Source organism: Camelus dromedarius, chromosome 2, assembly GCF_036321535.1.
Source record: "Camelus dromedarius isolate mCamDro1 chromosome 2, mCamDro1.pat, whole genome shotgun sequence".
NCBI lineage: Eukaryota > Metazoa > Chordata > Mammalia > Artiodactyla > Camelidae > Camelus > Camelus dromedarius.
Window position 1 is genome coordinate 82,893,799 of NC_087437.1, and position 27,655 is coordinate 82,921,453.

The 27,655-nt window shown below is 39.1% G+C and overlaps 1 protein-coding gene across 15 annotated transcripts in view; it reads right to left on the reverse strand.

The window, feature by feature from the left end:
• ST3GAL6 (ST3 beta-galactoside alpha-2,3-sialyltransferase 6) overlaps positions 1-27,655 on the reverse strand; it is a 75,507-nt gene that overhangs the window by 30,247 nt on the left and 17,605 nt on the right. For 8 of the 15 annotated variants that reach the window (XM_064496114.1, XM_064496112.1, XM_064496109.1 and 5 more), the window contains 4 exons: positions 9,256-9,355; positions 6,646-6,723; positions 2,433-2,536; positions 1,382-1,445 (listed from right to left, as the gene is read on the reverse strand). In XM_064496114.1, the coding sequence (XP_064352184.1) occupies positions 1,382-1,445; positions 2,433-2,536; positions 6,646-6,723; positions 9,256-9,344 (335 nt within the window). In that variant the 5' untranslated portion in view covers positions 9,345-9,355. Of the gene's footprint in view, positions 1-1,381; positions 1,446-2,432; positions 2,537-5,170; positions 5,190-6,645; positions 6,724-9,255; positions 9,356-10,835; positions 10,920-25,402; positions 25,567-27,655 lie in introns of those variants that run through there. The other 7 variants (XM_064496117.1, XM_064496116.1, XM_064496111.1 and 4 more) reach the window with 6 other exon arrangements.

The window sequence follows — 27,655 nt, forward strand, 5'->3', positions numbered from 1 at the left end:
AAACAATATTCTACAGACAAGAGCTGCATAAACTCTAGTTAGAAAAGAGTATGTATGGTTGCTCTGCGTATGCAAACAGAAATTGAAATTGACTGGGCTGGCAGCACAGTTTTAAATTATAAAGAGTAAGTACAAACTGAAATGAACCAACGTTATTATATAATCCACTCTTCAATAGTCTGGGCCCCTGACAGAGAAAAATGAGATAAACTCAGACAAAATCTAGCACTGCTCCTCCAGCTCTGTTCTGCAAACTGTCTCCATTTTCACACCTCTGGTCACAACCCCGATTTCTGCACCCACCAAAGAGCACCTCTGTTCTTGTGGACAAGAGGGAAATTCGGCCATCTCCTTTTTGATGGAGGCCTCTCATCGGCACATCATCCATGTCATCCCACTGGACTGGTCAAGTTCTAAACGTAGCTTAAAACTTTGTGAAGTAAGTCTACCTCTGTAAAGTGAGCCTACCTACTAAGAAGTCTGTCTTTGGCAATTCAATTCCTAGGGGGTTGACACCAAAATGTTCTAAAAACTAAATCGCCTTTTTTATTGTTTAAAAAAAAAACAACTTTGGTTTGGTTTGGCTTTTTAGGGGGAGGTAATTAGGTTTATTTACTTATTTATTTATTTAGTTTTTGATGGAGGTACTGGGGATTAAACCCAGGACCTCGTGCATGCTAGGCATGCACTCTACCACTGAGCTATACCCTCCCCTTCCTAAATTGCCTTTTGTAGTCAGAAAATTTGTACCTAAGCAAGCTGTTTGCCTCCCTCAAATAAAATTCTTAATAAAAGGAAGAGAGCTGCTTCTGACACCCAATATTTGACATACAAACAAAAAAGATCCTCATGAGTGAGCAGTTCAGAAGATGTGTGGGAAGGTATGGGAAGCAGCCCATGGAGGGAGGCTGTGAGCTTATGATTAACAGGGAGTATGAATTCATTCTTCAGCAACAATGACTTAGAAAAGATGAGTGTGGATTAAAAATATCCTGACTTAGGACTAGCACAGAGCATCATCAAGACTGCCTGCATAAAAACATATATATATGTATGTATTTGTATAACTGAATCACTTTATTGTACACCTGAAACTAACATCGTAAACTGACTACACTTCAATTTTTAAAAAAGTAAAAAAAGAAAGAAAGAAAGAAAGAAAAAAGACTGCATACTTTTGAGCCAACCAATTAAGCAACTTCTAAATTATTTTGTGGTTTGTGGTTTGTTTATTTCAAGTGTCATAGAAATAACTCCTAGGCATTTTAGTTATGCACAAAAGCTGTGGAATCTTCCGGAGTGAATATATTTACAGTGGGGTGCTTATTTTGAATCACCTTAGCTAAAACTTAAAATAAAAGAAGCAAGGAAACAAACTCACTTGTCAAACTCATCAAAGAGATCACAACTCTGCAGTTTTGAAAGAGCAAGTCGAAAATGTTCAGCTAGAAAACAAATGGAGCATTATGAATAAAAGCAATCATGACTTCTGAGACACACAGTAAGCCACCTTATCCGCTCCCCTCCCCCAAACCCACTTCAAACTGGTATGGCCACCTGTGATTCACTCTTTGGTGACAATTCATACTACAACTGCCATCTGCCAGCACCATGTAACATGCACACTCAAAATAGCAAATGCTCTAAGAATACTTTCCAAAAACACCAGATAAATAAGGTGCTTAATCTGAAAACAATTATAAAAAAGTAACCAAAATTAACCATATCTGATGACTCTGAAACTAACATTGGTATAGAAATCAATATTCTGCAAGTTTAAACCTATTAGATTATCAAATTCTCTACAATATATTTTAAACACACACATACGCAGGATCAACTGAATAAGAAAATCTAACTGGGGCTCGTTAGCTCTTAGGCTTTTAGAGTCAATCAAAAATCTAGAATGTAAAGCTGGGTAAAGCAAATTAGTTGTTAACAAGCAGAGGGAAAAAGTGTTTCATCATTAGTAAACAGTAAATTTAGCAGAAATTTATCCTACGATTAAATGAAAAGACTGATCAAGGGCATAAAACTTGCAGATGAAATTAAAGTAAAACTCATAGCTGAAGAGGTGAAATGAAAGACAGAGAAAGAGTTAACCCACAGGGTTGTCCTGCTAATTCTAAATTGGAATAAAGTAAGGCATTGGAACTTGTGAATCATATATGGTGGCAAAAGAAAAGTAAAAAGCAATTTCTCAACAACAACAAAAAATTCTACCTTTTTTATTCTTTTATTCCACACTGCTTCAAAAGGGGTGGGGATTTATATATTAAAATTTAATTCCTTTTCATCCAATCCCAAAATTATATCCTTTAGGAATCATTATTAAGTGGAAAGATCCAAAGGCCTTAAAATTATATGAACATATGGTTCACATCAAACACCACTCATATTTAATAGGGCAGGGTAAGAATAATATTACTGACCTGATGTTCTTATCCCATAGGGCAAATCAAATTTATCGCTACCATAGAAGGAAGCAATATTTTTAAAATCAGCTGCACACAGAAAAGGGTGAAACTGATGAAACCTGGAAGAAAAGGATAAAGAATGATTTTCTCAAATGCATATAATATTTGAAGGTTTTTAAAATCACAACTGAAAATAACTGCAGTAGGTCATTCATATTATTACATTGACTATATACGAACACAGAATTATTTTTAAGATTCTTTAAAAATCATCTTAAACACTATTTAAATATTGCCTAGAGTCGGATACACAATGGAACTGCACACCCAGACACACTTTCCAGGCGTGGATCCAAAATTATGTAACAGCTTCGGGGCTGGTGATAGGGGGTGGGGGTGGGGGGGGCACCAAATTTAAAAACAAGACACCACCAAGTACAGCCCCATACAGGAAGAAAGAAAGGAAGTAATAAGGGACAATAAAAGTAGTGATGCTCGTCCACCCCCAAAGGAAAAGATGCCCTAGGTATAAAGCTGTTGTCCCCTGTGAAAATAAAGACACTAACAGTTAGATGTAGCTGGAACCAAACTCTTTCCTAATGTCATTAAATTAAAATCTGCTCAAGAACAAGAACTATGGGTATCTGTCTCCTTACTGCCTGCCCTGTCCCTCTCGCTCCCCGTCAGGTACCCTCTCAGACGAAAGAGAGACCGTGACGAGGCGCCTGTTTTTTCTCACTTTTAGCTCCTGGCCCAGAGCAGGCAGACAACGTACGTTTGATAGATGATAAATGATTGAATGAACGTCAATTTCAAATTAATTCTTAATGGGACCATTATGAAGTAGAAAGAAATAAAAAAAAAATTGTTTTAATTAAAGAGAAGGAATAGGTCAAGCACATATTAAGACGCTATCCTCACCTACCAGCAGGACTAGGTACTGCAAACCCTCACCCCAACCCCCTCACATGGCCGATCTTTCCTGCCTTACCAGTTTTGCTCTTTTTTGGTATAAAAACTGCTGGTAAAGATCAGAGTGCCCCTGGGGTTTGCATGACAAAATGGAAATAAACAGCAGCGTACTAGGGGCGAATTAGCTTCAGTTCTATCTTGGCTTTGCTACTCAGGAGCCACTAAGGAGCTCAAGATTTCAGAGCCGAGCAAGAATTCACACCATATTCAGACTAAGCAAAGAGGTGAGAGACCAGTCTTTCCTACACAGTGAGTAGGCTGTGTGTCCCAGATTCAGTTGTGCCACATAATAGCAGCCTTGGGGAGGGTCCAGCCAACCCTGAAAGGTCATTTTCTGTGTCAGGGTTGATCCCTAAATTTAGGATCTGCTCTGGGAAGAGGAAGTGTCAGGTCACCTGACTTAAGATTGAGAGGAGACTCAAGATCTTCCCAGGCTTCCTTGGGAAAGTAAAACATGACGACTTTGCACATTGAGGTGAAGGCAATGACAGTCTCTAATCTTTGGGCGGGGGGCAGTGAAAATGATGGTGACAAATGGTTAATGTCTATTCCAGTCAGACCTTGCCCTAGGTGACTTACATTTTATTTCTAAATGCAACCATTGTTAAGCACTGTGGACAAAGAATGCTGCCTGCCATCTCAGTAAACAAAGAATGCTGTGGCCAGCAAGCCTTCAGCCACTGCAGCCACCCTGACTGTGTACCCTGGGGGGAGTGCAGGAGGGGGAAAAACAGGATGCTGACCCTAGATAGTTAAGATACACATCAAAGGAATAATTTCAATGAGTCCAGACTCTCACATCTTCCCATACACAGAAAAGTATGAAATTCATTACGTTGAGACGTCTAGTTTTTCTTTAATTAGCAGTAATCGTTTGATGTTCAACTACCTCGTTTTTTTTTGTTTGCTGTTTGTTTATTGCAAAAACTCCTATATACCCTGGCTCCTCGCCTATCTCTTCAGACCCATCCCTCAGAGCTGTCTGACAGGCTGTATTCCAGGCTTAAGTCCTCAGTAATTCCCTAAATAAAACATAATTCTCAGCTTTTAGGTTGTGGCTTTTTTTCAGTAGTCAGCACCATGTCTCACATAGTAGGGGATGCTCAGTAAGCACCAGTCTTATCTGTAATAATTATCCATTACATTATAGTGTATTATAGCATGTTATATTACATTATAATGTAACACATTACGTTATGTCTCTGTTGTCCTTACTCCTACACAAGCTTGGAAAGGAAGGTAAATTTTACTAATTAATTTACACTGTAGACAAAAAAATGTCACCTGCCATTTCAGTAAACAAAGGATGTTGTGGCCATAAAGCCATCAGCCACTGTAGCCACCCCTATGGCGCACCCTGAGGAAAATTCAGGATGGATGAAAATACGATACTAGCTTCACATGGTTAAAATGCATATCAAAGGAATGATTTAAATAAGCCCAGACTCTGGAATCTTCTCATACATAGAAACGCACTAAAATCATTAACTTGAGATGCTGTTTCTGTGTTAGTAGTAACCTTCTGATGTTCGACTACATGGGTTTTTTTCTTCTTTTTTTTCTAAGCAAAAACTCCTATATATCCTGGCTCCTCCTTCACCTCTCTGGAACAATCCCTCAGAGCTATCTGAGATGCTGCCTGCCCGAAATACAGTTCTCAGTAAGATGTCTAAATAAAACCGAATTCTCAGCTTTTAGGTTGTGCACTTTTTCGGTCGACAAGACAAAGAAACTGAAGCTGTGAAAACAAGTAACTATTATCTGGAGCCACTAACCCACACCTGACAAAGCTGAGATCATACTCAAGTTCAATGTTAAGGAAAGGTGTCCTCTTCACAGCACTGCAAGTAACACTTTCTAGTTTCCCAGCAGAGCTTCTCCCGACGGCTACTGGCAGAGGAGACAGCCCCGCCTCCCGAGGATACAGGTCACATGACCAGTGGGCATCTGCTGGTCACTTCAACTGCTGGGCAACCTTCCATGAATACTTTAGACCTGCTGGGTTTCCTCAGAAAGGAAATATCTATTTTCTCTAAAGCTGTAGAGTACCTTGATTCTAGAGGAGTGCTGTAAAACCTGCAGTCTGCAACCCAGAGGTGGCTCATGAAATCAGTTCTGCAAGTCACAAGCCGCACATTTTAAAAAAGCGATAGAAGAGAATACTGGGTGTCTGGAGTAGGAAGGGTAAAATGCCTTTGTTATTCATTATAAATATGTATGCATACTAAATTCCAAAGTAAAATGTGTTTCTTACTATGTGTTATGGTTAAAAAAAAAAAAAAAAGAAAGTAAAAGCTTCTCATTGTGCAGTAGTCCTAACTGGACACACAGCCGGGGATAAACTACAAGCAGCCACAGTACACTCGTAGCCACGTGCAAAAGTAGTTCATGTGCCTGCAGTTCTGCAGAGGACTGGCTGATTCTGAAGGGACCTGTAGACCCGAAAGTGAAAGAACCAGTCACAGAAAGATGCAGTGATGTAAGAAAAGACAGTAAGAGAAGAAAAGGTGAATTTGTGATCTTTAGTCGATAAAATGCTGAAAAGCTTGTCTGTGTTTTACACAATTCAACATGCCCAGACCAGAACTTTCATTTATTTCTATTTATCTGGAAACATTTTCGCCAGCAATCCGTCAAAGATGCGGTGACAGAGGAAAAGCGTACTGGTGGATGGGAGAGTAAATTCTCTACAAGTCCTGACAACCATAACGAAAACCATTATTTACATTCTATAGAGTTCACTGAAAGTCTATGAAAGGCAAATTTCTACTGTAAAGTTTAATCTAGAGGCAAGGGAGAAGAAACCACAATACAGTAAGAATGGAAAATGACATGGGAACCAGACGGGAAAATAAAACCCTAAAGGACCATTCACTTTTTTTTTTTTATGATTAAACACAAATAGACCTCTCTACTATCACTTCTTTGAAAAGAATATTGGCCTGACTGAGTTCTTCAATGTCTTCTTTCAAAATACATGTAGAGCTCTGACTAAAAGCACAAAAAGACACAGGGGAGGTGGATATAGCTCAGTGGTAGAGCACATGCCTAGCATGCATGAGGTCCTGGGTTCAATCCCCAGTACCTCCACTAAAAAAAATAAAAAATATAAAAACACACAGGATATTCAAGCTCTTCTTAAATATAGGGTGTCAACTTTATACTGCTAAGGTTTGCATGGAAAAAAAAAGTGTGGAAAATGATTAGAAACACATTTCGAACATTTTGTGTGCCACAATTTCTTTCATATTTTTACCTCAAGAGAGAGGCAAAGGCTGGCTTTGATAAACAAGGCTGGATCTTATTTCTCCGCTTCATTTCCACAGGTGGCACCCTGTGAGACAAAAACAGCATCAGGCAGAAACCAGAACCAGGCAGCCGCCCAAAACAAACCAAAAGCCCAGGAACCCCTGTGGTGCCCCAGCTGAGAGGCTTCTCAGACTGGGAACAAACATCCTCATGTGGCCCCTGAGGTATGACAGGACCTTTGCCAAGTCCTGGACACATCTGAGGATTCGTGGATGCAAAGCAAGAGAGAGTGGAGAAGGCTGAGGTGATAAGTGACCCAGAAGGGGTTCAAAGAGCAGTGACTCAAAAGAACCCTTTGAGAAGAACCAGGACAACAACACTGTGGAAGGTACCACCGGGCTCATGTTTCAGAAGTTCCCGAAAGCCTGACAAATCCGATTCAGCCCGAATGCACCCAGCTTCTGCTGGCGGTCCCCACGTTATCCAGTAAACAGCACAGAGACACTGCCCTGAGCAGATGCCACAGCCCCTGCTGGTGATCTGGGGACTCCACGAATCACACCATTTAGAGCCATATCTGACTCTCCTCTGCTGTTGGCACAGGTTGGTGTTTGTGTGTCTCCTGAATGGAGCACTTGTCTCCACAATTTAAAAGGGTATTGTGGAACAGGACAGAACACAACAATGAAAATAAATGAAGGGGACAGGGGGCAGAGGGAGGAGGGAGGAGATCTAGACTCAGCCAGGAAAGAGGAAAACAGCTTGATAAGAATGTATTAGTGATCATCAACTGTGTGAAGAATTAATCTGAAAAAGAAAACTAATCAATTTTCTTCTATACTCACAGGGCTCAAACTGAAAGAAATAGCCTAAACCGTTCATGGATAGATTCAGTTCCCCATCCCACTCCCCTTTTTTGGTACAAAATCCCCAGCTAGAACAGCTAGGTTCCTGAACCACGAGGCTAAGTTCTTATGCAGAGACACATCTTTTGTAAATACCCCAAATGGCAAAAATGTCTCTTGATTTATAGGTAAGAAATGTATATAAATATGGGGACCAGCACACCAAGCCATAAAAACCAAATTATATTCAGAGAAAAAAACAAAGTATATTACTTGGTTTCTAAGGTTGTTAAAAAACAATTTTCTCACACCAAAAAAAAAATATGACAATGAATATGTGTATGTTCATGTATAACTGAAAAATTGTGCTCCACATTGGAATTTGACACAACATTGTAAAATGACTATAACTCAATAAAAAATGTTAAAAAAAAAACTGTTTTGAGATACTGTGAAGACAACTTTGCATGTTTTTTTTTTAAAAAAAGACAAATATCTGTTTTAAATAGTTTTAAGGAAGCAATTTCACAGCACAAACATGCATCTGAGGTAATTTCCCACGAGACTTTCTGTGACTGGAGTAACATGTTAGCTTAGGAGTGACACGAACATTCCTCAAATTCTGAGGACAAAACTGCGCTGAATTCAGACCCTTTTCTTTGTCTTCTTTATCATTTCTCCATGACAAGACAGGATTGGTGCGGAAGTAGCAGTCTACCAAACCCCGTGTTTTCTCTTCTGCTCTTGTTTTCCATTACTAAGTGTGGGGCAGAGACAGGATGTGGCAGAGATGAAGGCAGAGATGCCTGTGGTAGAACCATCATATGGTGTATAACCAGACTTCTAAGACATCTAGCTCAATATTTAAATCTAAAGCCTCAAAATTTAGGGCCAAATCCATCCACCTGGCATTGGGTTTTTCCAGTAACCATTTGTCTTCCTTCAGTCCATGAAGAGCATTACAATGATTTTTCAGTCAACCAATGATGAAATGAAATACAAAAGCATCCATTTATTTTATCATCTAGTTAAAACAAAAACAAAGCAAAAAAACCTAAAAAACAAAAAACCCTAGAAACATGCTCTAGGATCTACTCTTGAAACAGTGGCAGAAAGTACTGAACTTTTTCCTAAGACAGGAGGTTGTTATCTGGTTTACTGTGATGGCATGTACTAGCACCCATTCAGGATTTAAAGGCCATCAAAGCTGTATTCCTCACCAAAGGACTGACAATAGGGAAAAGGACAAGAAGTTTATTAAAGAAGTTTTCTCTGCAATAAAACTACTTGCACCTCTTCCAATTTTATACATGACATTTCAGGTCAAAGTGGTTTCAAAATGTACCTATGTCATTACTCACCAAATATTTTTTAAACAAAGGAAACCATAGCAGTGTCTATATTTTAGCAACAATCTCTTCTAGCATTTTAGGCTCTAAGAATCAAGTATCACTGAGCCCAAGAATGACTCCATCAATTCAAAAGATGAAATATTATAAGTGAAGAATGTTATGTCCCAGAGATGGTCAACACCCCTGCTTCACTAAAGAGTCAAGAAAAAGATGGTGTTGCCTATCAGTTGTTAAGCTGTTAGATGCAATGTATAGGGTATTAGAACGGTATAACCCCAATTCATAATGGGAAAGCTAGACAAGGTTCAAAGTATTACAGGCTGGTTTTTTTTTTTTTAATAGGTCCCTCTAATATAATTTGCATGTCTGTGTTAAAGACTAGTTTTGGACTCATTCTTAAACAGCAAAAATGAAACTTACCAGTAGACATTTGTTCCCCATAGTATACAGTGCAGCACATAATAGAGGAAGACAGCACTCAGGAATATGGCCACAAGGTACCCTCTCATGGCTGGCCCACCTGAAACACAAGGAATGAAGGCCAAAGGAACAGTGAGATTGTTACACAGATGGATTTACACAACGTCTTACCTACAAGCATCAGTGAATAAACAGAGAGAGACAGAGAGAGAGTAGAAAAAACTGATGGAAGCCAATTATTTTGGAAACACCCACTAAAGTGTCAAAAAGAGAACATTTTTTTGTTTCTCCTCATCCTCTTTAATCAACACAACGCAATTCATGTTTAGACCAATAAGCAGTTCCAATGTTTCAAAGCTAGTGGCTTCCATACTACCTTCCCATGTTAGGTAAGAAAAAAATTTCATTTGGAACAAAATTTTACCTATCTAATCAATATCCAAAACTTTTTTTCAGAAATATTAAAAAATATCTATTTTCTCTCTCAAAAGAAAGTGAATCTATGCCTTAAAATATAAACATTTTGCTTCACCAGTGCTTGAAATGATTCTTAAATGCTATTCATGCTAAAAGTCCTTTTCCTAATTTGAAAGAATTAGAGAAACAAGGTTGCTAAAAAATACCTCCCCCCTCAAAAAAATACTTCACACATTCTCAACTTTTATATACTTTTAGATGTACCATATCACGGCATTGGTAAATTTAGCCAATTTTTTGCTTGTTTTTATATTAAATGGACAGTACAGTTCACCACACATTTATCAGTCGACCAAAAAATGGGCACAATCTTCCCTAGAAAACAAATGCACAAAAAAGCCTCTTTACAAAATATATTTTTAATAGTCTAAAGCATTTTGTTTAGTTCCCACTTCTGCTTCAAAGGCAGAAATAAATGTTCTCACTTCCATTTGTAACTAAATGTCAAACACAAATTTAGTACATGCTTCTATACTAGACCTTCTATTTCACTGCATGTTACTTAAACAGATATACTATTTCTGTGCATCTCTTGTCGAGTTTCTGATTCATCAAGACATATGAAGGTACCACTCCACTCACTCCTGTCCGTATCTCTTAACCTCAAATGGGGCAATGCAGTGTAGACCATGTGAGTCTGGTTAGATTCTTAAAGCGCTCCATTGTCTTAAGTAGAATGTACTAAACATAATTTCAGATCTCCTTGATGGTGTGAGGACCTCGTAATGAATGTCATAATTGCTCTGGGTTCCCTTAGAGTTGAGACCCTCTGGAGCTCAGGAGGGTGTGGGCTGTTTGGAAGCACCCCTAAGCTGTAGTGACGATCCCGCGGTGTCGCCTCCCTTGCTGTCAGCTGCTGCTCCTCACTGCTATTAAGGCCGCCACCGCCCCCACATGCCACTATTATATACTAATTGGAAATGACTGTAGTCAGGAGGAAGCAAATGAATGCATTAAACCAGCAGACTTTAGTTTACACATGCTTCTAATTTAGTGGATATAATCCCCATGAGGGTCAACACGGGTGAGAAATCAGAAGACATGAATCGGGGCCCAAGTCCTCATAATTCCTGGCTTGGCGGACCTTAGGTCCATCATTTTACCTTTGCCAACAAGTGACAAGTGAAAGCACACAGCAGTTTCGGTTATTAGGCTGATTAGCCAAAGTGATGGGCGTCCGGCATAACCTATGACACAAAAATATGTGCTGAATGAGTGTGTGTATTTCATGGTTGTTTGTTTTCTAAAACTAAAGCCAGCTGTGCTTTCCTCTACACAGTAAAATGCACGGGTTTGAGAAAGACAAAGGGAGACTCGATGCAGCCAGTGCTACATTCTCACGGGCCTCACAGGAGATGCGACTGCGCGTGGCTGTGGCAGAAAGGCCAGCGTCTTTCGCTGGCAAAGGAGCACAGCACAGACGGGACACGTGACCACCCCAAGCTCGTGCTTCCCTTCCCACTTTGTTCTGTCTTCCTCATCCATTTCTAATGTCTGTCTTGGGGAGGGGATAGCTCAGTGGTGGAGTGTGTGCTTAGCCTGCACGAGATCCTGGGTTCAAACCCCAGTGCTGTCCATTATAAATAAGCAAACAAATCTAATTACCCCCACCCCAAAACATAAAAAATTAAAAAAGTGTATGTCTTGATGTATTATGCATGACTTTAAAAATCACCTTAAATTCTTCTCAGTAAAATGCAAGAAATAAATTGCATGATCATTAGTGGGTAAAAAAAAAAAGTATGATACTGTGTTTTTTTGAGAAATAATTGGTAAAATCCAAGTAATGGAGAGAATTAAGGTTTGGGATGATCAGAGTACAAGTCTGAGACAGTGAGGAGTTTGGGAAGTTGGATGCATCACTGAAAGTGCTTAACTGAGGAAACAAAGACAACAAGACAGCCAGCCAGAGCCTGGCCCTCATGACGCGTCCAACAAATGCTAGCTTTTTGTTTCTTCCCTTTCACGCGTGAGAGAAGTGAAAATATTACACACTTTGGCCAGAGTCCATGGTCCATGCTCCATGCTGACAGGACACAGGGAGCCGTGTGGACGGGGAGTGGCTCCTCCCTTCGACTGAATTGGCCTCAGCAGAATGCTTTGGTTTTGTTTTTTTATACAAGTGTCAGGCAAACATGAATGGAGGATAAATATAAAAGAATCCAAAGAACACAGTCGAATTCTTTCTGTACCCTGTGACTCCTTTGAAAATACACTGTAATTTAAGCCTTTTTGGTTGTACACGCTGATGGTCTCAGACATCAGGGGTGTCTGGCAACCCGGGGAGTCCTAGAACCCCAAGTTAGCCTTGTACCGAGACAGTTTTGGAAATTACTGATGTCAGGCACAAGACTGCCCTAGAAGACCTTCACCACAGGCCAAAAGAGTCACCAAACAACCTACTTAAATACTCAAATTAAATATGTTTAAGACTCTACCCAGAATAACACCAGTTTTGCAAATACCCAACAAGGAAGCCACTTATCACTGTCAGCAATGGTTCAAAACATGTTTACACTGAAGATAAGACAGCACGTGGAGGTCTAGAGAAAGAACTCAGTATTTACAACTCAATTTGCTTATCTGTCCCTCAAAACACATTCTTTGAGAAATTTATGTATTATTTTATAGAGCACAGAAGTATGAGTGAATTACTGTTTTTCATTCACCCACTTGTGGCTTAGCTGAAAACAAAGAAGTGTGAGAAAACACTATTCTTTTTGTCCTCAAAAGTAAAATGAACCTTCTCTTGGAGGAGCCACTGCATACACCGCGTGAGAGGTTTCAGCTCTGCCACTCTCTACGTGCCCCAGGCAACTCCAGGCAGCCACATTCCAGTTGCAACGTCACCCAGGGCCAGCCAGGATATCCTTGTGATAAGCATGTGGAGTCCCTCTGCTTGCTCACAGGAAAAACTTTCACAAACAAATGAATTCTCTAATTTTAATTCTATGGATGAAATGACCATTTTGCTTTGAGCCAAAGATTTCAAAGGAAAACCAGTTAGAATTTAACATCGAGTGCCCGTTTTAAAGGTTGGGTGGGGCAGGGAAGGTCCCTTCAACATAACTTCAATTACTAAAACAAACAAGTTTCATGGTCTTGACAATAAATGAAACATACCAGCTTCTTGGATGGGGCTGCTACTAAGACCAGGGTCCTTAAAACATCCTTTATAAACTGCAAGTCATAAAGCAATTATGCATCTAAAGTGTGGTACAGGGCATCAAGGGTGGGCAGGACTCACTGGCAGAGACCAAATATGTATTTCTTCTCAAATGATGATACATAACCCAAAATATGAATAATCTACATATACCAAAGTGAGCTCAAACTTGGCAACAGTTTCTCCTTCTCTTTAATAATAAAAGTACATTTTATAAATTCATAAATGCTTGTATAGCCATCACTTTACTTAAGATTCAAAACCAGCTTGATAAATCAACGTTCAGGCATGATCTTAACGAATGAGGGAGCTGAAAGGTTCTGAGGTTGAGTGAGCTGTCTCAGTTTACACAGTCTAACAGACAAAAACAGACTAAAGCCTGACCATTTCTTTCTCACAGTTCTATTCCTGGTGTCATCCTGTCTATCAAGACAAAAGCCAGGAGGGGAACTAGAAAGACAGAAGTCTCATGTGTAACTTCCTGACCGTGGTGGCCAGCATTCCAAAAGGGTAAGTTCAGACCTGGGTGAAGGGGACAGGGTGGCAGGTCTGGGGGTCCACGCCAGCTGGGGGCTTATTAAAGTGCACAGTTCTGAACCCCTAATTCACCTGTGTCTCTGGGCTCCAGAACATGCGCTGAAACAAGCTCCCTCCCAGTCTGATTCTTATGGGTCCTCAAGTATGAGAATCACTGCTCTAGGACACTCAAGAGAACCATGGAGAAAAAAAAAAAGTAACATTTACTGAAATACAGAGACGGTAACAGATATTACAGTAATTATCCCATTAGACACTAGATGGCAAGCTCTGTGAGAGCAGGACTTGTCCATCATTTTATTTCCATTTATTTATTTCCTTACTTCTAACAACACCTGTCACACAGATGCTCAGTAGACAGTCTCTGAATGTAGTTACAGATCCCATAACTAGATGCTTTGTATTAATTTTTTACCCTAAATGCCCAGCACATGGCAAATGCCCAATGGATAATGGCTGATTAGAATCATAATCTCTGACAAAGGCTTGTGGTGTAGTATCTCACGTCATCCTCACGACCGCCCTGGGAGGGAAAGAGTAAACTTCCAATTCCCATTTCACAGATGAGGAAACCGAAGCTCTGAGAGGAGGGGTGACTTTCCTGAGCTGACTCAGACCTGTATCTGCCATCCCCGAGCCCACGCCCTGCGCTGCCGCGCTCCCGATGGGAGCTTTTACACTCAGGTGAAGGTCTAGCCTTCTGATACCAGACTAAACATTACAGAATGTCGAATGTGTCCATCCCACCAGCTCCTTAAGCAGCATAAATTCTAGGAGTTGGTGCAAAGGAGAGAAAGTTGATAGCCACAGACTGTGTTGAAATAAAACCCTATTACTCACAACCTTGTTTTTCCCAACCCATTTCTCTGGATTTCAGGAAATCCATTATTTTTTTCTCCATTCCTTTGAGTGTCCCTAGAGCAGTGATTCTCAAACCTCAATATGCAGAAGAATCATACTGGAGGGTTCTTATTTCAAAGCACATTCTTGAGCCCCTCAAGTGACCATAACAGCATTGCTTAAACAAACAAAACAAAAACCCTATGACACTTGAATGACACTTGAAAATGGTCAGATTTTTATTTTTAGATTCTCCTAAAGCTTGTTCAAACCAAAGGGGATTTGTTTTTCCAACAACCAGCTAGAAAGAAGCATACATTCAGCAATAATTCTAGAAACAACGTTCTATTTGCCAAGCCCAAAAACACTGGGTAACTCAGTATCATACGACTCCAGGGAAGAAATACCCTCGCACACACAGATGCACCCAGCCTGCCTGGCCTCTCCACACCCGATGGCCTCTACACCTGGCCTCAGACATCTCCAATGCCCTTCTGTAGGCTCCGCCCCACCCCAATCGCTGGCCCAAAGGAAAGGGAGCCTGGGAAGCCCTTGAGTAGCAGCTCAACAGTTTGGTCAGGTTCCCAATGATCCCACGTTGACCTTGGACACCTCATTCAGCAGACTTGAGTTCTTGTTGCCGGGTCCCTGAATTATATACATCCTAGTTTTTCAAGGTCTGCTTCTTCTCCCTCTCGGCCACCCCAGCAACTCTGCAACCAAACTTTCAATACTTTAGTAACTAGGATCCTAAGCCACGTCCTCATCCACTCTGTCCCCTGAGACCCTCCGCTTCCTCAGTGACAGATGTCTTGCTCTGCTGCTGCTCAGTCTCCTCTCTCCCCCAGCTGCTCAACTGCTCAACAACTTGCATCTTTGTGCAAATTAGAAAAGGACTCCCTCCCCTCATCCTCGGCTCCACACAGCCCTGTGGGCACTTATCTTGGTGTGGGCAGGATTTCAGCCACAGCTTTCCCCTTAGCTGGGTTCCCCCATTCAAGGCTCACCTCCAGAATCTTACCAGGTGGGCCTGCTGACAGCTTGTTTCCATTCAGCCCTGGGAGAGGCCCTTCTCCATTCAGGTCTCCATCAGTTCTCTGCTCACACTGACACACGCCCTGCACCATCTGAACTCGGCAACAGATCTCACATCTTGCTTTCCTTCCACTTTGTAGTTATTGCTCAGCTTACGACTCCTCTGGAATCACACACCCCCGTGAGCATTAGCTCCAGATCTACTTACGCACTAACATCTCAGTTTTAGCACCATGGGTCCCCTAAGCCTCCTAGCCCTACCCACCTCCATATAGCCCAAGCCTGCAAGGAGACACACAGGACCTCACTGCCATGGATGTAAAGGCCTCTGGCCTCTTTAACTCATTTATTACCCCTCTTTTAAGTAATGGTTCCTATTATTTATGGCAGGATCCAAATGTGTCTGGTAACCTCGCTATCTACCAAGGAGCTCCACCCTCTGTGTTGATGATCATGTAAACAATAGCACCCTTCATTAAGTACCTACAAAATGCCTAGCACCGCACTAAGCCCCTTTCACACATGATGATGAAAACAGGGTTGCTATCATCCCCACGCAAGAGAGCTTTCTGGGTTTTAAAATTGTATGTTGTGGGAAATTTTTAAATTGTACATTGTGGAAAACTGTATCTACTGTATTTTTTTTAACTATAACAGCATGAACCTTTTTTAAGCAAGGAAATGATACACATTAAATACATGCATTTATTAATATACTTACTTACAAACACTGTAATATGAAAAACTATTCATTTCACAATTAAAGAGATAAGTCTTAAGGAATTAGTAGTCTGGTTGATGGGATTTCTGCTAGAAGGATCTGAAAATTCTCAATAGGCCATAATTAAAAAATAAAGACTTAGCCCACATAAAATTAAGTACTCTTCAATGTTACACCGCCTGACAAAGCCAAATTTAAACCTGAAGTTCCCAGCTACTGCTATTTAATCAAATTAAGGGGAAAAATCTGATTACTAAGTAAGTTAATAGAAAATTATAATTGAATTTATGTAAACTCCTCCACTCACCCCCCACAAAAGCTATTTGCATAGTTTCAATGAATAGGACCAAATGTATATATTCTGGCTGATTCCTAAATACATAGTTTTTTTCTTCTTTGTGCACAGCAGAAGAATATATATAATTAACTTTCTCTCTCCCTGCAACCAATTCTTCTGCTAATACAATGATGTGCAGCTAATTCCTACATGCATACACACACCTCTTACAGTCTTTCAAAAAAGCCAATGCTTCACAGCTAACATTATACTTAATGGGGAAAAGCTGAAAGCATTTTCTCTAAGATCAGGAACAAGACAAGGATGCTCACTCTCGTCATTTTTATTCAACATAGTTTTGGAAGTCCTAGCCAATCAAAGAAGAAATAAAAGGAATCCAAATTGGAAACAAAAAAGTAAAACTGTCACTGTTTGCAGATGACATGATACTGTAGAAAACCCTAACAAGCGACCAGAAAACTACTAGAATTCATCAACAAGTTTGGTAAAGTTGCAGGATACAAAATTAATATATAGAAATCAGTTGCATTTCTCTATGCTAACAATAAATAGCAGAAAAGAAAATTAAGGAAACAATACTATTTACTACTGCACCAAAAAGAATAAAGTACCTAGGAATAAACCTATCCAAGGAGGCAAAAGGCCTGTCCTCTGAAAACTATAAGACACTGATGAAAGAAATTGAAGATGACATAAACAAATGGAAAGAGATACTGTTCTTGGATTGGAAGAATCAATATTGTTAAAATGGCCAACTACCCAAGGCAATATACTGATTCAGTGCAACCCCTATCAAACTACCAACAACATTTTTCACAGAGCTGGAACAAAAAATGTTAAAATTTGTATGGAAACATAAAAGACCTTGAATAGCCAAAATAATCTTGAAAAAGAAGAACAGAGCTGGGGGAATCACACTCCCTGACTTCAGACTATACTACAAAACTATAGTAATCAAGACAGTATGGCACTTGTACAAAAACAGACACACAGATCAACAGAACAGAATAGAAGGTCCAGAAACAAACCCACGCACTTATGGCCAATTAATCTATGACAAAGGAGGCAAGAAATATTCAATGGAGAAAAGACAGTCTCTTCAATAAGTGGTGCTGGGAAAACTGGACAGCTACCTGTAAAAGAACAAAATTAGAACATTCTCTAACACTATATATAAAAATAACTCAAAATGGATTAAAAACTTAAATGTACAGAACTCCTAGAGGAAAACATAGGCAGAACACTCTCGGACATAAATCACAGCAACATATTTTTTGAACCAGCTCCTGGAGTAATGGAAACAAAAGCAAAAATAAATAAATGGGATCTAATTAAACTTAAAAGCTTTTGCACAGCTAAGGATACCATCAAAAAACAAAAAGACAACCTATAGAATGGGAGAAAATATTTGCAAATGATGTGATCAACAAGGGACTAATTTCCAAAATATACAAACAGCTCATATACCTTAATATCAAAATAACAAGCAACCCAATCAAAAACTGGGCAGAAGAACTAAATAGACATCTTTCCAAAGAAGACAGACAGATGGCCAACAAGAACATGGAAAGATGCTCAACATCACTAATTGTTAGAGAAATGCACATCAAAACTACAATGAGATACCACCTCACACCAGCCAGAATGGCCATCATTAAAACGTCTACAAACAATAAATGCTGGAAAGGGTGTAGAGAAAAAGGAACCTTCCTACACTGTTGGTGGGAATGTACACTGGTGCAGCCACTATGGAGGACAGTATGGAGGTTCCTTAAAAAACTAAAAACAGACTTACCATATGATCCATCAATACCAGTCCTGGGCATATACCCAGAGAAAAATATAATTCAAAAAGACACATGCATCCCGATGTTCACAGCACTATTATTTGCAATAGCCAAGACATGGAAACAACCCAAATGTCCATCAACAGATGACTGGATAAAGAAGATGTGGTATATATACATATACAATGGACTACTACTCAGTCATAAAAAAGAATAAAATAGTGTTATTTGCAATAACATGGATGGACCCGGAGATCATCATTCTAAGTGAAGCAAGCCAGAAAGGGAAAGAAAAATGCCATATGATGTCACTTATATGTGGAATCTAAAAAAAAAAGAATACAAATGAACTATTTATTATTTACAGATTAGATAACTGATTTCTTGAATATGTGTAAGTACATTTGCTGTCCTTTATGAATGGATCACTGTATTCTGTTGATTCTTATTTTGTGGTAGGCTTTATTCCCTTGATAACTAGTATAAAAGCTAAAGCTCTTAACTGTTCTTAGAAACAATGAACAGTACATACATGTAAATTTTTTTAAAAAGTTTGAAGACTGTTTTCGTTATATTTTTATACTAACATTTTCTGAGTCTGTTTCCAAAAGTGCTAGCTGGAGAATTAAGATAATTGTCTAGGATTAATTACAATTTCTTGGTATCTCTTTTTTTGTGAGAACTCATTGCAGAAAAAGAGTTTTATACTGGTCACTTATCTGGGTATTTGTCTCATTTGCATAAGTATGTGGATATTTATATAATTTTAATCTAAATTATGGTTACAGGAAAGCAAAGTTCTTTTCTGGTAGCATATACTACTACAAATGACCTTCATCCTCCCTTGCTGTTTCTATCATCCAATTCTCATATATTTCTTGTAAATGATTCCAGACAAAGAGGTTGATAAGTAAGGGAAAAATAAAACTTAGCAATATAGGAAAATGTTATCTATTAAAATAATTTAAATATGTTTTCCCTTACACCAACACATTTAAAAGTGTCAGCATTTTGTGAAAGGATTTAGCAGCACGTATGCATCATATGAAAATACGTTACCAAAGGATCTCTGCACCATAGGTCCTCTATTTTCTGGACTTCCTAGCCCTTCATTTCAAGCCTAAAACCATATAAACCATATATATATATATAAATATATATATATTTATATATATTCATTTATCCTCCATTCTTTATGTCATAGTTGTCTGAAGAATTACATGTATGTATATTGAAAACCCTACCAGAGAATAAGTTTTGTTCTCAACAGTCATACACATTTTAAATAAATTAAAAAAGAAAAAGAATCTGACAACAACAAAAAAAAAGCAAAGGATCTGAATAGACATTTCTCCAAATAAGGTATACAAACTGCCAATAAGCACATGAAAAGATGCTCAATTCTTTAATTATTAGGAAAATGCAAATCAAAACCACAGTGAGATACCATGTCACAACCTCTATTTATCCTAGTCAGACTGCTCTTAATAATATTTCTATTTTGGGAATTAATTTAGATTTTCTTTATGACTTAAAATATAGTCTATTTTTAGAAATGATCTAAATGTACTTGAAGGAATAGTCTGTATTATCATGGAACAGAGTTGGATATATAGCTATTAGGTATACATTATTGATTATTTTTTTAGGTTTTCTTTATCCTTACTAGATATTTTCTCCTCAGTCTGTCTAGGTCAGAGGGAAGTGTTCTAAATTCTCCTATTATTAGTGTGGATTTGTCTGGTTTTACTTTTATCTTCTATAGTTTCTGCTTTGTTAAAGTTGCTGCTATATTGTTTTGTGCATAGAACTTTATAACAGTAATTACTTCATTATACATTGTGGCTTTTAGCATTATAGAATATCCTTCTTTACTTTGTTTAATGCTTTTAATTTTGAATTATAGATTATTTGACACTAAAAAACAAAACAAAAACAAAAAAACCCAATGCTTTTGCCAGATTTCAACCTTAGCATATGAAGACAGACCTTGTCACCTAATAAAAGCAAAGCCCTCATTACTAAAGCAGATGACCGAATCCTGCCTCAAAAATTGGATGTGCTCATTGCAAAAAATATAAAAGGGAGAGAAATGACTTTTCAACAGAATTTTGTTTTTTAATAGCACAGCAGGACACACTAAAATCATTCAGCTAATAGCACACTATATTAGATGCTAAAAATAAATGAACTGAAGTTCCTGTTTTCAAAATCTCTCCCTTTAAACTCAGCTTCATTGAAATACACAAAGAAGCTTTTAAGGGAACTTGTCATGTTCCTACTGTTTATCCATATTTTCTGCCAGACACCCATTTCTTCTACCAGGGTGGAAATTTTCTCTATTTCTTATATTAATATCACACTGATAAGACAACCTGAAAGGAGATAATGTTAATGATGTGTGGCCAATTTTTAAAATTAATTTTATGGGGGTAAAAAATTTTTATAAACAAACCCACCACTTTTAAGTGTACAGTTTGATGAGTTTTGACAAATGTGTATAGTTGTATGACAACCACCAAAATCATACCGAACATTTCCATCAGCCCCCAAAGTTCCCCGTGTTCTTTGCAGCCAACTCTCTTCCCCTAATCTCTGGCCCCTAATCTGTTTATCACTACAGCTTTGCTTTCTCTAAAAGTTCATATAAATGGAATCATACAGTATATATCTTATTTCTGCCTTATTTCAATTAGTATAATGCTTTTGGGAAAAAACCATCCATGTTGTTGCTTATGCTAGGAGTTAATTCCTTTTTATTGCTGTGGACAAAAGAAATGTTGCCTGCCATTTCAGTCAACCCATCAAGCCACCAGCCACAGCAGCCATGGCACCCCACCCACCCATGACGCCCCCGAGGGGATTCAGGAAAGAGAAAAACAGGATCCTGGCCACAGGTTGTTAGGATGCATAGCAAAGGGGGGAGGGTATAGCTCAAGCGGTAGAGTGCATGAGGTCCTGAGTTCAATCCCTGGTACCTCCTCTAAAAATAGATACACCTAATTACCTCCCTCCAAAAAAAAATAAGATACACATCAAAGGAATGACTTCAATAAGCTCAGACAGGTACACATCTTCCTATACATAGAAAGCACTAAAATCACTAAGATTTTCATGATTTTATGATCATTAACAGAGATGTCTGTATTAGCAACAATCTTTTGATGTTTGACTACATTTTTTTTTTCCCTAGCAAAAACTCCTATATATCCTGCCTCCTCCCTCGCCTCTTTGGAACAGTTCCTCAAGCTACCTGAGAGGCTGTATCCGGGCTATGGTGCTCAGAAAAGCCACCAAATAAAACATAACTCTCAGCTTTTAAGTTGTGCATTTTTTTAAATCAGTCAACAGTGCTAATCTGTATTCCATTGTATGGCTATACCATAACCACAATCTGTTTATCAACTCAGCAGCTAACAAACATTTGGTTTCTTTTCAGTTTGGGTTATTATAAACAAAGCAACATTGAAAATTCAAGTAGAAGGCTTTGAGTGTGCATATGTTTTTATGGGTCATACAGTCAATGTCTAACTTTATATGAAAATTTTCTATTATACTCTGGTAGCTATTTCTGAATGACAGATTTGCTTCAATCTCTCCGTTAAAAGGAAAAAGCCCTTGCTGATAACAATTCAAATTACTGACACCATTGAATAATACAAATCACTGACAGAGGTAAGGATGGATGAATCCATTACCACTGAGCACTCATTATGCGTGTGTACTCTACTTCAGGACATGGGGAGCAGAGCTCACAGTCGGGTGAGGGAGCCAAGTCCCACTGTTTCAACATGAGTACGCTTATCTGTTGTGGGAAGCAAAAATATATTTTAGACTCCTGCTATTCAGAGCATGGTGCACAAATCAACAGTATCGACGTCACCTGGAAAATTTGTAAAACTGGCAGCATCTCAGCTCCAACCCTAGATCCACTGAGTTAAATCTGCATTTTTAACAAGATCCTTAGGTCATCTGTGTGTTTGAGAAGCACTACTGGAGGTCAGAGGGAAGAGGAATTACAGCCCACGCCGAGGATCAAGGCTTCACACACACACACACCCACACACACAAAAACAGTTTCTGAGAGGAACTGGAAGCTCTTTCTAAGTTCCAGGCTATCTCTTTTGGGCTTGACCTTTTAAAATTTCCAACCAACAGAATTTTCTCTGAATAAACTAGTGAGACTCTCTTTGAAAATAAGGAGCTTTGAGAAAAATGTCCCTCACATTCTAGGGGATGTTTGTGGTCTCTGTAAATGCCCGGGACGTTTGCACTCCTGTATTGTTTTCAGTCTTAGCCTTCTACTCCTACCAGCCTCACCGCTGGTATATTTGAGAGCAAATACACAGGACTCCTCCGTTTACTCCTCCAGGACTTCTGATTCGCCCAAAAGGGCCAAGTGAAATCACCAGCCAAGCACTCACAACATTTTCAAGTATTGCTACTCGCAACTGGGACCAGGAATTACAAATCTTAGAACTGGAAAGACTGCAAGAGGTCAGGGCATTTAGGCAGAGTAAGGTCTTATGTCACCACATTACAGAAGAGACAGACGGGATTTAGAAAAAATAACTTGCCAAAGGTGACCTCACTCACAAGTAGCAGTGTCGGCAGCACAGAACATTTTCATGTGGATTTTCCTCCAGCAGGATTCCGGTCTCACCGTGGGTACACAATAATAACCCATTAGTCTTTGTTTCCTCCCATTTCTCTCTGATTTTGGCAGTTTTCAGTTCCTGAAACACATCCCTTGGGTGGCACTGCCCTGGCTGGGTCTCACTCCTGCTGCCTGTGCTTCTAACTCTCCTCTGCCTCCGCGGCATGCCTAACCACAGGTGTTCCCAAGCTCTTGCCTTAATCCTGTTTTCTAAACCCATGACTTCCCAGCTACTAGTAATGATCTCTAATCTATCTTCCCTGAAACCCGACCACGTGCTGTACTGGCATCAAATCCTCCCAGCCCAGCTCTCATTTTGTCACCCACCACACAGGAAAGCCTTGAGTGGCTTCCCATTGTCTGCCAAATACACATGAAATCACTTAGCCTGGCACCAGAGACTTCTTTAATTTGGTCCTTCCATCTTACTTCTCATCCTCTTCTTCATGCAATTTATTCTTTGTAGGTAGCAGCACATCTAGACGTTAAGGTTGCCTGCTTGGCAATCAGACCCGCTGGGTGTGAGCCTCAGCTCTACCTCTGTCTAGCTGTATGACCTTGGGATGTTCTTTACCTCGTTATACCTCAGCTGTAAAGTGGGACTAATGACACTACCTAGTAGAGCTATAAGTCATAAATATAAAGCACTTAGAAGAATGTCTGGTACGTGATCAGGACACTCCTAATCTTGTTTTTAATTCTTCTTTTGAAACTAATGAAGTATTAGCTGTCCATATACCAAGACTTCACTAAAAAACTAACTTCATAACATCCTGGTAAAGATCCTAAAGAACTCATGACACTGTGTGATAACAGCCTCGAAAAATTTAGCTTCCATTATCATTTCTGCACATTCTTTAAACATTTCAAAGTATCTGTGAAAGGAAGCCTTACTCATCTGCTTCTAAATATAAAACAAAAGATATTCAAGATAAGTAGTAATTCATTAGCAAAACTCAGCTTAGAATTAGACCCTGTTTCTGGCTGTAGAAGCCATACCTTTTTATGCTTTTCATAATAAAACTGCTCTGAGTCTTGGTAAAAACCAAGCAAATAACCCTGATTTGCAATCAGCATATCAAATGGATGTCTTGAAGCAAGAAATAAAATCAAAAATTTTACAAATAATCTGAGCTGACAAGTATTTTTCATCTTATACTCTGATCTGGATCCATTATAATGTTGAGGAGGATTCAAATATTGTATTCTAGGCTCAGAAGCAAATGCCGGAGTCAATCAGCAACATCTAACAAGGTAAGGATGAAGAGTTGAGCATCTGTCAGCCCGAGGCTAGAGAACAGAGGTCGAAGAATAAACAGTGCAATAGATGGAAATAAAACTAGTGTAAACTTCCTGAATACTTATGTGACAGAGCTGTTCTCAACACTGTAGATGTTTAATTCTTTTAATCCTCAAAATCACCCTTTAAGAAAGGTACTATGGTCATCCCTACCGCACAGATGACAACACTAAAGCATAGAGAAGTTATAACGTACCTGAGGACACCCAAGTATTAAGTGGCAGAGCTGGAATTTGAACCCAGGCACACACCAGAATCCATGCTCTACACATTATAATATAAAGACTCAAACTATTTCCATCTTCTTGATGTCAGGAAATGTACTGATGTACAGGAAAGGCAGTTCCACAAATCACCAACAAATGTAACCTGGATTACAGTCCAGATTTCATTTAATTAAGATGTTTCTGGTTGTAAAAACCTGAAGATCCAGCCCTACCTCCAAGCCCATGTTCACGGTGCTCAAGAGTTCTGCAAACTCAGTGGCTCAGGACACTAGAGGACTTTGAATCCACTCATGAATAATCTTGGTGTGAACAATAAAGAACCTAAGAGATTTCCAAGGACTAAATTCCAAAACCACTGTAACTGTCCAAATTCACCAGCACCACTAAAGCAGAATGTTCTCAGTCAGTAAGTGTCCTTCACAAAATGATTTCCAAACAAGACAGTAATGTAACAAATTTGCTAATAGAATAATTGTTCTCTGATGAACCTCAACACATCAAAAAGACCGTATGGACTCATGGGTAAAATGTGGAGCTAATTCCTGGTGGACATTTGAGCTCCAGCCCTTTCTCAGAACAAACTTATAAATTGGTGTCTTATATGGGATTCACAAGTAGTAAGGAGAATTGCCTACAAATTGTATGGAGGAACTTCAATGAAATTATTATTAATTGTAGCATTTAAAGACCAAGAGGGAACTAGCATTCACTCTCACACAGCTGGTTAACAGCACTTTGTACACTAGTTGTGACGCATGTAATATTCTAGTTTTAACTTCAGGGTTTACTCTTTTGCTTCCATATTAGTTTAGAACAGTTCCAAAGAAGGCCCATTCAGACTGAGAATAAAAACAATAATTAAAAGTCTCATAGCTCAACTTTGGGATATGCTGAAGAGTCATTGGTTATATAGTCTGTAATTTCATTGGCCCTCAGCCACAGGTTAAACTAGTAGGAGATAAATTAACAGGCAGCTGTATACAAAGAAGGGGAGGGTATTTTAAAGCCACCTGCCAGCAGGGAAACACTGTATAAGGACATTTCAGTTGTTCAATCTTACATCTAAGCAGTATGAGACCACAGTCATATTGCCTTTGCTTACCTGCACTTTTGGGAATCTGTTTCCCAAAGGCCCTCTGTTCCTGAGGGTGAAGAATGTGGTAAGGGCGCCAGAGGCTTGGGATGCTGTCTGCTAAGTTGTTGGAGCCTCTGCACTAGAAATTATCCCAGACAAAAAAACTTGTTCTGCTCCTTCACTGGCAAGTACTGGAACAAAACACAATGACAGCATGCTTAGAAGGATGGCTCGGCCACCTGAGAAAAATGTTAAGCCGTTAAAAAACAATTTTTACTGAAAACACTATTTTAGTCAACTCCCTACTGACCCCTGCCCCAAATGTTCGACAGGATGCTGAAATTACCAAAAACAACAACAAAAAAATCCAACAGCATAACTAGCTGCACAGATTACGTTACTGTCGCTCATGGCTGGATCTCCATGAGATCCATCTCAGTCTCCTTGAAAAAAAAAATAAACAAAAATAACATCGAGCTCAATTAATCCAAAGCAACCCGGTAATGAAAGAACCATCTGTCTTCCTTTTCAGCTCCTCTCCACACATACACACAGCTTTATTGTTCAACACAGAGGTGAGGGAAGGAGCTGTTGCTTTGGAAAACCCTCTGAAGAGGAAGGGAAGGGAGGGAGACGGGAGGAAGAGGCAGAGGCCAAGAACAGAAATATCTAGAAGGACGCGAGGAGAAAGGAAGTGTGGGAAGTTAGGGAGAAGAGCAGCTAGTTTAAGAATGTGCAGTGGGCCACTTTCCCCAAAAAAATTTTGAAAAGATCTCAAACTGCTCCTGCTACAGCTTTTCTTCTCCAAGACTAAACAACCCTGATCCAAAAACAAACCAACAAAAGCTGCCTGCTCTGTATTTCTTGTGTTAATAGAAAATGTTATTTTTTAAAAAAATTCTTAGGAAACAAATATCAAAAGACAAAACTAACAAAAATATGGCAGATATTTTATTTCAGAACCCACTTATGAATGCTAATGTCCTACAATAAGAAAATGATCATGCTTAATTATGAAAATCATACAATAACATGAAAAGATATTTAGATTCTACCAAGTAAAGAAAGTCTGAAAAGGCTGAGTACACGAAGATTGTTTCTCTGTGTTAGATGTATGTGTGGTGACTCATTACTCAAAGAGGAAAATGACACCAGTTGGTGTGCTGAGTTGTGGATTACAGGGGATTTTTTTCTTAAACATTTACAGAAAATGCCTATTTTCTTATGCATTTCACTTTTAAAGTGCTTAAGTAGCTGGTACATTTAGAAGTTAGAAGAAAGGCAAAGCAGTGCCCTTTAGTGGCTATTATTACAATAGAAGTCTCCACCATGAGGCAGAATTTTGAACCTAAGGAAATCATAGAGAATGATACATTTATGCCTCAGAATCCTCCTTGACTGTATAGAAAGTGCAACTCCTGGGTTTCCATCAACTCTACCCACTACTAGTTACTACCAGCTGCAGTAAAGGAGCAAGCACAAATTTAAGGTTGGAAAGGTCATTTTAAGATTCCCTACACTGAATAGGTTGGTAAAGAAACCTCAGTGTTACACCAGGAACAGCTGGGCAGATGGGGATTTAGTCACACCTGGCGGAGCTTAAATCAAGGAAGGAAAACAAGATGGTCCATCCTCATGTCTGAATGGCCTTCATGAAAAAGAGGCATTAGAGGTTCTGAAGGCTACCGGGGGTTAGGCCAAGGCCAGTGAATGCAATATTCAAGGACTTAGCTTTGAGCTCAGCAGGAGGAACTTGCTAATGTTTAGGTTGCTAAACATAATACAGGTTGCATTGCTGAACAGTGAGTCACTGTTACTAAAGACATTCTGTTCTAAAAACCACTTGGGAGGGATTTGGATCGGAGTGCTTAATAAACTTTAATGTCCATCAGCATCACCTGAGCATCTTGTTAAACTGTGGATTCGTATTAGCCATAAAAAAGAATGAAATAATGCCATTTGCAGCAACATGGATGGACCTAGAGATTATCATATCGAGTGAAGTAAGTCAGACAGAGAAAGACAAACACCATATGATGTCACTTATATGTGGAATCTAAAAAAATGATACATATTTTATTTACAAACCAGAAACAGACTCATGGACATAGAAAACAAACCATGGTTACCAAAGGGAAAGGGGAAAAGGAATAAATTAGGAGTTTGGGATTAACAGATACACACACTATGCATGAAATAGATAAACAACAAGGACCTACTGTATAGCACAGGGAGCTATATTCAATTCCTTGTAATTAGCTATAATGGAAAAGAATCTGA